Here is a 10,677-nt window from a genome sequence, read left to right on the forward strand (position 1 = left end):
CTTCTTCCATCTTGCCAAACTGAAACTCTGTAACCATTCTGATGTGGAGCCTGAAGTGAGTTCGCTCACCCAGTGAGCAGCAAGCCAATCTCTGACACCAGGTGTAATGGAAGAAAGTAGGAATTTTATTGTTGCTCAGCATTGAGCAAGGAGAGAGGGCAGCTAATGCTGAAATCCCAAACTTCCCAAAAAGCTAAAAGGAAGGGTTTTTATTTGAGGTTTTAGGTAGGGGAGGGGGCGCGTATGTTGGTCAAAGCTTTTCCACCAGCGTGTGTTTGGCCTTGAGACTACGTGCAGAGAGGAGGAAGAGGAGATGATGTGGGAGCCAGGTGGTTGTTCTTGGTCCTTTGTCTCCATGGCGGATAACGGATTCTGGAGTGAGGAAGCCAAGGAGTGAGCAGGGAATGAGTGCTTTGGTTTAAACCCCATATATGCTGGGTTTACTCTAGGGAAACCAATATCAGGGCTAGTATCAATTCAACAATAACTTCTTTTTTCTTTTAATTATTGTGTTTCAACTATTTACATTTATTGTAACTGCTGATGTTAAGATTTATCCTCAGTCAGCCATTTCATTATTAGTTTTCTGTTGTTCCACATGTTTTTCATTCCTGTTAACAATTCCCTGCTTTCTTTTCTATTTCAACTTTTTAAAACTCGCTTTACTTTATATATTGCATTTTTGACAATATCTCCTTGTATAGATTTCAGCGATTGCACTAGAGATTAAAATATACATACTGAATTAGTCTCCTAATATCATCTGTACCGTGTAAAGTGGAAGCTTGAAACTATCAACTTAAAAAGCAAACTCACCTATTTTATCCTCAAAATGAGTTCATTTGGGAATAGCTGACAGAATTGCAACTGGGGATGCACATGCTATGGCAAACAATAGGAAAACTGGAAAACAAAGAGAAGGGGCTGCTTTTATAGAGAAAAGGGGGAGTAGGGAGGGGCTGTTCTAAATGAAAATCCATTGGGGGAAAGTAACAGTTCAGGGTGGCAATGACATCTCATTGGCTGAGCTGAGGCTTTTCTCATTGGCTGAGCTGTGGTGTTTCTCATCAGCTGAGCTACGGTGTTTCTCATTGGCTGAGATATGGTGTTTCTCATTGGCTGAGCTGTGGCATTTCTCATTGGCTGAGCTGTAGTGTTTCTCATTGGTTGAGCTGCAGCATTTCTCATTGGCTGAGCTGCAGTGTTTCTCATTGGCTGAGCTGTGGCATTTCTCATTGGCTGGGCTGTGGTGTTTCTCATCGGCGGAGCTGCAGCATTTCTCATTGGCTGAGCTGCGGCATTTCTCATTGGCTGAGCTGCAGCATTTCTCATTGGCTGAGCTGTAGTGTTTCTCATTGGCTGAGCTGCGGCATTTCTCATTGGCTGAGCTGTGGCATTTCTCATTGGCTGAGCTGCAGTGTTTCTCATTGGCTGAGCTGTGGCATTTCTCATTGGCTGAGCTGCAGTGTTTCTCATTGGCTGAGCTGTGGTGTTTCTCATTGGCTGAGCTGCACTGTTTCTCATTGGCTAGGCTGTCACTGGGTGAGGAGAGAAATATTCCTTGAGCGGTAAAGCAGTTTTACTTCCTGTCAGAGATGCAAGCTCTGTCTCTTCCTGTTTGGTGTAACTGATGATGTGTGATAGGGCTGTGAGAGCTCCCCCTACAGGCCTTCCTGACTCCAATTTACTGAAGGTTCTTTTATTAATTCCCACAAACCTTACCACCATTTGCATCCCATTATGCTTCTCCATTTATGATATGGTCATCTTGTATATTACTTTTAAAAGCACACATCTTTAGAAGGTGTTCAGAGTTATTAGCAATGTTCTATTAATTAAGCTATTGTGTACGACTATATATTCTTTTTATTATTTTTTTAGTTTGCATCATATATTATGTAGGAAATATTTAACAGTAAGATTTTTGGTGCAATTTCGATGTTTATATTGTGTCAAAGCAATTTTAGAGTGAGAGAGTCCATACTGAACCATGTATGTTACAGTACTGAGCAATACCTACGGTGGTTGGGTTACAGTAAAACTCACTGTACTGCCTTCTGCTTGGACTTTATGGAACGTACAGCAATTAAAACAGGCTTTAAAATCAGGACGTGCAACAGGCTCAGGAGGAAAAGCGAACGTGTTCTCTGAGGGGCCGCTCTGAGGTCAGATTATATCAATAGCTGTGGGAATTTCCATCAGCTGAGTGAGAACTAACTTGGATCACCTTCCTGGATCCTAAAGTTTACTTTTCATGTCGTTCAACTTGGGAAAATGTACGTCCTCCGATGGTGACTGTGCACTCCTGGTCAATAAACCTCTTAAATTTACCAGGAGAATCATTCTGCACGTGGGAGAGTAATTTGTTGCTCCTCTGTGCACATCAAAGTGATCCCAGTTAACAAGGTCATGGAGACCGCAGGTGACGAGGTGATCCATTGGGAGCAGAAGTCCTGCCATCCTGCCCCTGATATACAGTCTTTCTGGGGCAGATCCAGCCTTTCCAAGATGTCTCACTTGCTTGGGGAAGCTGACTGCCTGTAGGAAGGATTCTGCCACACTCAGCCTGGAGAATGAGAGGGAGGTATGAAGACATTTTCAAGATTCCCATTCCCCATTCTAGCTTCTTTACGGAGACTTCCATTCTTTTCAGATTTAATCTTCTGTGAATTTTCTGTTTGATAGAAATGTATGTTTTCTTTCTCACGTTATTGTCACTATTTCTCTTTTCCTCCTTATATTTGCTTTTACTTTCTTCTACTGTTTCATTGTCTTTAAACAATTCTGCTTCATTTGAAAACTGTGTCACAAATTCTTCATTGTATTTTGACTTTTTGTTGTTCACAACTATTTGAAAATCCCATACAATTCTATATAATGACTATCTTCCCTTATTTATGTTTTTGTATGTCTCTTCTTTCTTGTCTATACATTAATTGACATTTATTTACATTTCATATAATTTTCCTCTCCGTTTCATTTTATTACCGTTTTTCTAAATCTGGTGCTTTTGTTTTTGAAGCATCATTTTATTTTTATAGATAATAACCTTTATCTCAAAATGTCATACATTCATTTTCTTTAAAAATGCTTTAATCACATTTAGACTAATTTATAACAGGTTCCTCTTAGAGGTTTTATACATTTTTATCGTATATTAATTTCTAAGTTCAACATATTTTTATGCTATTTAAATGCTATCATTCTTTACATTTCCTTTTTAAACTATTTTTATGCTGGCATATACAAATGCAAACGACTTTTATACTGACTTTGCTTTCAGTAACTTTGAAAATCTCTCTTAAAAATTCCAATATTTTAGTCAATGATTCCATCGTTTTCCTTCTTAAAATTTATAGAATCTGTCAATGATAAAAGGTAGTGTTATTTTCTTTCCAATTATTTTAGATTTTACTTTTTTTCTTTGCTCTTTGTTGTTAGTGCTACTGTATGTCATTAGGGTGTCGAGTGGCTTCAGACTCCAGCGACCCTGTGTACAGCAGAGGGATCCCCGCCCTGTCTTTCTGCACCATCCTCTCACCTTCTGGGGCTTTATCAAATAATGCTCCATGGCTACTCATAGTGTTTTCATGGCCAATTTTTTTTCAGATGTGATGGCCAGGTCCTTCTTCCTAGTCTGCATTAGTCTGGAAGCTCCAATGAAACCTGTCCACCACAGGTGACACTGCTGGTATTTGAAATGCCAGTGGCAAAGCTTTCAGCATCACAGCAACACGCAGCTGCCATCATATGACAACCAACAGACAGCAGGTGTGGTTCCCTGACCTGGAGACTAAGCCTGGCCTCAGCAGTGAGCGCTGAATCTTAACCACCAGACCCCCGGGGCTTTACTATCAAGCAGGAAATCCAAAAGCATGAGGAATAAGTGGTGATAGCAGGGACTTTTACTCATAGCCAATCTCAAAGGAAAGGCTTTCAATATGTGGCACAATGTGATACTGATGACACTGTAGATGTTTTTGTCAGGGTACAGCTATTCTTTTCTATTGCTATATTACAAAAATTTTTACCATACACGTATGTTGAATTTGATCACATGATCTTATGTATATATTGAAATGATCATCTCTTTTTGTCCCTTTAGTCTGCTAATGTGGGTCATCATACAGATCAAATTCCAAATGTTAAACTTACCTTCCACGTTAGGGATAATTCTTGGTCAAAACCTTGATTCGTTTCACACATTGTGAATGCGGTTTTACAATTATTTTGTGTATATTGTTTTTCAAGTTCATGAAATAGTCTAATTGTTGTCCTTTTCACACTGTCTTTGTCGCTTTTAGCTAACAGGATTATGCTGACCTCATAATGGTTAATGGAATGTTCTCTCTTTTTCCATCCTTCACAGTTATTTGTAGATGTTACTTGTTTCTGGTAGGATAGGCATACTTCACTGTTGAAGCATTCTTTGGGATTTCCCAGGGAACGATTTTTGATCACTATTCAACGTCATCATGAAGAGCCTTGCACATTTATAACTTTCTATTACTCTAGTTTTGTTTTGGTAAGTTATCTAGAAATGTGCTTCCATATCTCCTAAATTTCCAACTTTATTAGCATAATTAATGACAGTATCAAGCTATTTTCTAATATTTGCAGCTTCTCCACCGCTGTCCATTTAACGTTTTTAATCCTGATGTTATTTGTGCCTTCCTTTGATCGAGTGTTACAGTGTCGCATAAGTTTGTTAATTTTATCATTCCTGTCAAGGAACTGACTTTCAGGTTTTTTCCATATGAAGGTTGTTATCCATTAATTTCTGCTTTACTTGTATCAATTCCATTTATTTCTTTTTAGGATTAAATTGCTATTCCTTTCCTAGTGGCACTGTACACTTTATCTTTTCCATTTTAGTTGGCAACTTGAATTCTACCTTCTTCATAACCTAATTCTGTACTCTAAGGTTCTGAAGACTTCCTAGAATCCGGTCTCTGAAAGTGACGCTTCTTGGCTTGAAATACAGAAGAGCTGAACATTTCAACACCCTGCCACCCGATACTGAACTGTCAATCACTACATTCTTCCACAAGCTCCATTATTTAAAATTTCACAATATAATCTATTTTTGTTTCATTTGAAGCCTGGTTGGCCTAATTAAAACATTAATAAGATAATGTTTCCAAGTGATGTGACTTATGGGTTTTTCTCCATATCTCAAATTTCCATTGGGTTCCTGGGGAACTCACTGCTCTTCATGTTACATATATACACCTTCTTAACTCAGCCTCACCTGAAAAAGCCTATAGATTTGATTTTCACACACCTGACATTGGTCAATGTTTTGACTATCATGTTCAACTTGATGCCAACTGTCACGTCATCCTTTGGAATAAGGCATTTTCTGGACGATGTTGGTTGTAAGGCAACTTTGTACACATACAGAGTTACCCGGGGTCTTTCCATCTGTACCACCTCCCTCCTGAGTGCTTTTCAAGCCATCACTATCAGTCCCAGTACTTCTATATGGGCAAGGCTTAAATCTAAAATCTCCACATGCGTTCTTCCCTCTTTCCTTGTCTTCTGGATCATCAACATGCTCATCTATATCCAGATCATCCAAGCTGTAGAAGCCAATCGCAATGCCACATTTGTTGGTTTCGGGTATTCTCAAGTTTACTGTCGCACTAAGCAGGTGGAACGCTACTATTCAAAGGCATTTATAAGTGTCATCGTGATTCAAGATCTCCTCTTTGTGGTCCTCATGATGTTGTCCAGTATCTACATGGTGAATCTCCTCTACAAGCACCGCCAGAGAGCCCAGCATCTTCGCAGCCCCAGCCTGTCTTCCCAGACATCTCCGGAAATCAAAGCCACCCACAGTATTCTTTTGCTGGTAAGTTGCTTTGTTTTCTTTTATTGTGCAAACGATTTCATTACCCTTTACTTTTTTTATAGACCTGAGAAAAACCCAAGACTGGAGAGAATTACTGGGATTATTTCATCGTGCTACCCAACCATCTGCCCTTTTCTGCTAATGAAAAATAATAAGATTTTTTTCAAATTTACTTCTCCCACTTCAAAGATGAGAACTACCGTTTCTCAAAGAACAGTCAGTGGATGATCTCGCACCCACGACTTCCTTCTGCAACAGAGAAGCTCCTCAATGATGAACACAAATGGAAAATGCCACGTGGCTATTAAACACTTCAGATGTGGCTAGTATAAGTGAGATGGACTGTAAATTAAAAATATACACATTTTGAATTCTTACAATGAATGAGTATATACATGTCAAATTAATAATTTTCATATTGATTACTTGCTTACATTATAAGAATTTGAATTAAACCAAATACATTAAAAAGATATCATTAGACCTAACTTTATCTGCTTTGTTTTGCTCTTTTAAAAATGTGGCTGCTAGAAATTTTAGAATTACATTTGGGGCCTCAATTATATTTCTGTCAAACTGCAATACTCTAGGGAAGATCATTTCTCTATTCAAAAGATATGTATTGCACACCTTACATATTCCAGGTACTATATTAGGGGTTGACCATATTTACTAATGAGGTTATATAGAATGTTTGTGCTCTTGGAAAAGTATAAGTGCATATGACAGAGCTATGATCAATAGAGCAGAAAATTGGGAGTTCTGGGAGTTTCACTCCTTAATGTATACTAAAATACTTGAGTGTGTCTTTCAATGTCTGTGTAAATCCATCCATAGTAATAACCCCACCTATGCTATGCTCATATATTTTTAATTTTAGATCTAGTCTGTTATGATGATTTCATAAATATGTCCTTTCATTTCCAATAATTCTTCATTCGAAACAGTGTGACACTTTCCGTGTCTACTGTGGTGCATTTGCCTCAAACAGATGTAATTTGCACAATTCTTTCTTCAGCGCCACCTTCCATCATTTTCATCTTCACTATTTTGAGGTCTTTGTTCGATTTAATTCATTGTTGATTTAAAGTCCTTGGGGATATGATTCAACGGATATGTAGTTCGAATATCTGCACAATTTTTTCCAGCCTGGCCGCTGGATTCTATTTTTCCTACACGTAGGATTCTTGGACTGACTCCTTTTCATTCAGTAATTCACCTTCCTCTGTCTTCCAGCTTTTCCTGTGCAGGCAAGATCTCCAACAGCAGAATGGTGCTTTTCCTTTGAAAAAAAATTTTTCTCCATGAACTTTCAAATAGGTCCTTTATAATTAGATAAACTTTCATAGAATTTAAAAGACTGTTTGCTAGATAAGAATAGGCGTGTTTTTCATTGCTGTTTCAATCCAGGCCATGGATTGGATGTGCAGTTGAAGTGAACTTCAACTTAGGAAATCGTCTTCCATTATTTAATGATTATCTTCCCTCCACCGGTTTGATTTTTCCATCTGGAATGGTCACTCCTCTTCAACAGAGGTGCGATGCCTCCTAGATAGCTCTCCATGTCCTTTCTGTAAACTTTTCCCCACCGTGGTTTTCATCTCTTTGAACAACACAATTTCAAGTTTTTCTTGGGCCTTGATCTCCCAAAATCAATTCAGGTTTAAGCATCAAGCATCCTCTCCTTCAAATGTACCTTCTGATTTTTTTTCAACCTTTAAAAATTGTCTAACAGATATGCCAAGGGGAGCCAGAGAGAGAAAAAGGGAGCTAGAGACAGCGAGGGAGAGAAAGAAAGCAGGCATAGGGTTCTGCTTTTACTGAGGTTGAAGGTGGAGGCCTGGGTTTTCATCTGTTCACTCTTTATTGGTGAATTTAAAACATAAGAGTTGAGAATTTAAAGTGCAGGAAGAGGAAAAACAAGTGGCCCAAATATCAGTTATCCAAATCAACAGAGATCCCTAAAACTAAAAAGTCTTGGCGTGGAGGGGACAGAGCTCCTTATCGAGTGGGATGGCTGACAATGGGTTTATTCCAGATGGCCATCTTTGAAGAGGATGCCTCTTTGAAGTGCATGCCTCAGCAATCAAATATTAAGTCAGAAATGAAGAGCCAAATATGAGTGCTTATACTACAGCCATTTAATTCCACCTTCTGCACAATTTTATAATTTCCTCTGTAGTCACCATTCTTAATTTGGGGTGTCATATGCCTTGAGACAACCTGATGAATAATCTTATAAAATGTTTTATCAGTTCATATAAACTAAGCATCAGAAACATAATTTTTTGAAATTTAGGAACTCCCTGAAAATGTGCCAAAGACCTCCTCTAGGTCCTCCAATTGCTCAAAATGAAATAAAAACTGTAATACAGCACTTTTTGCAAAAGCCTCCCTCTGCTTGGTACCTATGTTGGGGCAGTGGATATACCCTTTTACCCTTCTTGTGTTCTTATGGCTGGACCAATAGTAAAATTGACACAAGAGCAGATTTACAAGAGAAAAACTCAGTTTAATACCTACACATTGCAGATCAGAGAGAAACAATGTTCAGAGAGTGCACAAAGCAGGCAGTAAATATGTAGTTTACACAAAGAAATAGGAAATTCATGAGGAATGACAGGGCGAAAACTTAGATTTGAGGTGCATAATTACTGAGGGATTTATGCAGAGTTTAGGCTCAAAGTCGTAAATTAGCAAAGTTCGTTTATGCAGACTTCTCAGCTCTGAATCGATAAGGGTGCTCTAGTGATAAGAATGCAGGGGAGCATTTTAAGTGGGAGATTATTTCCTGTTTTCAGGGGGAATAGAGGTGGGATGTTCAGAATGCCCTTTTTGCTTCTCAAGGAACTCTAATCCAAAGCAATCAGTATGCTATTGTGGGGTATTTTCGGGTAGCCAGCCCTGTGCTCCAACAACTGCAATGTCTTCAAAAGTAGCAAGTTATTGCCTGGGAAATATTATGCAAGGAACAATTTCTAGAGGGGTTTATCTATAGGACAAAATTGGCAGAGGAACTAAAAATTGCTTTAAACTTTTTGGATAATATTAAAACATAGATTAAATTTAAAACGTCACTTTACCATAAAGTCACTTTTAGAAATCTAATCTAAAAAATAGAAGCACCCGTATCCAGGGAAATTGCATTGAAAGGTCTTCCTTGAAGCATTGTTTGTAGTGGAAAAATAGAAAACCAACCTGAATGCCTAGGAAAAGGGGAAGAGCTTAAAAAAAAAATGTGTGAGTCCATATTGTGGAATATTTTCCAACTATTTCAAATGAGCTTTGTCTCTATCTGCTGATGTATTTTGTTAGCATAGGAAAATATTGTCACCCTGTTGATGGAGTTGACTCTCTGCCCCTTGCAGTCCTCAGCACCTGGTCATGCGTCTTCCACTGAACCTCCACAACCCCACCTCCCCCTCTTCCCCACAATAGTGTCCACAGATTGCAGATCAGTTTTAGGATGTGTCACCCCTGTCCCAGGCCAAATGCCCTCTTGTTTAGGTCTCGCCCATGTGTTGGGGCTGGACATAGGGGTTCCAGTCACAATTCAGGGTTGAGGGCACTCAAGTTCCGCAGGTGATGGCTCCGTGTACCTCCCTCACCTGGTCCTGCCTCCATTCTATGAAATTTCTTCACGTTCTGATTGTGAGAATCTTTGGGTGTGTTTGTGCCATTTACTGGCTCTCTGTGTGGTGCCCCAAATGGGAATAAGCAGTGTCGATGTCTCCTCCCACGTTGCTAGTGTCATGAAGGAACACAAATCCTCTACCCGCTAGGTCCTTCTGGCTCGTCTGTGAATTACATTCACATGAGACAGAATAACAGGGGAAAATCAAACAAAGCTTTATAACATGTACACGTGGGAGAGACTCAGGAAAACTGAGCAACTCGATGAAATAGCCAAGCTTCCAGCTTAAATATCATCTTTAGCTAAAGACAAAACAGGGTGTTGGGGGTGGTGGTTTGGGACTTCAAAGGGAAGGAAAGCAATTCACATGAAAATGGAAAAGCAAATGTTTGGTAAACAGAAATTTGATAAGAGTGGGCTTAGCAAGGACCCTCCCAGACTACTGATGCCCAGAGTTATCTATGGTGATACCCTGTCCTGGGGACAGGTCTTTTATCTTAAATTTCTTTTACCCAGTTAGGGGGAAGGTCAAAGTTTCTTTCAGAGTCTTTTGTTCTTAAAAGTAATCAAGGCAAGGCCAAGAGACAGATTTTGGGGTGGCCAATTCTGATCCCACACAGTCCTGCCTTTGAAACTTTAAGAAATTGCATAGTCCCGAAGCTGAGTGGTAGATTGTTCCATCTCATCGAACACATTTTCTTAGTCCTGATAATAGATCAGTCCAGTTAAATTCACTTTAGAAGGCAGTGATGGAGGTGGGCTCCCAAAGACAGGCCTATATTGTGGAAGCAAGAAATCAGGTCTTTAATAAGAAGTATTTCTATGGAAACAAAAAGAAAAACAAGGTTAGTGGTTGAAGCAGAGTATAAACCAGTTTCTGAGTCCAGGGGACAGCCAGTCAAGATTTCTATATACTAGGGTCGAAGAATCCTTTGCAGTTTGAAAAGTCTCTGATGATGTCATTGAGTGTTCAGCTATCCTTCTGAGTGGCTTAGAGAGCAACAGGCACGCTATGGTGGAGATTTCTCTGACATTTATATCAAACGGTCCAGCTTCAGTTTGCAGGACTTCAGGAACAAGCATGGTTTCAGTTCTCAATGATTTCAAATAAAATTGATAGAAAAAAAATAGAAAATTTTAGTTTGGAGATTTATAGCCAGATATTTCAGAAGACTAGAAGAATTCAGGA

General features: G+C 39.1%; 1 protein-coding gene across 1 annotated transcript; it reads left to right on the plus strand.

The window, feature by feature from the left end:
* Positions 1-4,992: 4,992 nt before the first annotated feature.
* On the plus strand, positions 4,993-6,342 carry LOC103555788 (vomeronasal type-1 receptor 4-like). Its single transcript, XM_008527559.2, has one exon. The coding sequence runs from the start codon at positions 5,135-5,137 to the stop codon at positions 6,080-6,082; it is 948 nt and encodes a 315-aa protein (XP_008525781.1). The 5' UTR covers positions 4,993-5,134; the 3' UTR covers positions 6,083-6,342.
* Positions 6,343-10,677: the final 4,335 nt, after the last annotated feature.

Source organism: Equus przewalskii, chromosome 9 (genome assembly GCF_037783145.1).
Source record: "Equus przewalskii isolate Varuska chromosome 9, EquPr2, whole genome shotgun sequence".
In the NCBI taxonomy this organism is placed as follows: domain Eukaryota; kingdom Metazoa; phylum Chordata; class Mammalia; order Perissodactyla; family Equidae; genus Equus; species Equus przewalskii.

What these genes read in the sequence shown, in the direction of transcription:
- LOC103555788 (XM_008527559.2), top strand. Translation starts at nt 5,135, where the DNA reads ATGTTTCCAAGTGATGTGACTTATGGGTTTTTCTCCATATCTCAAATT.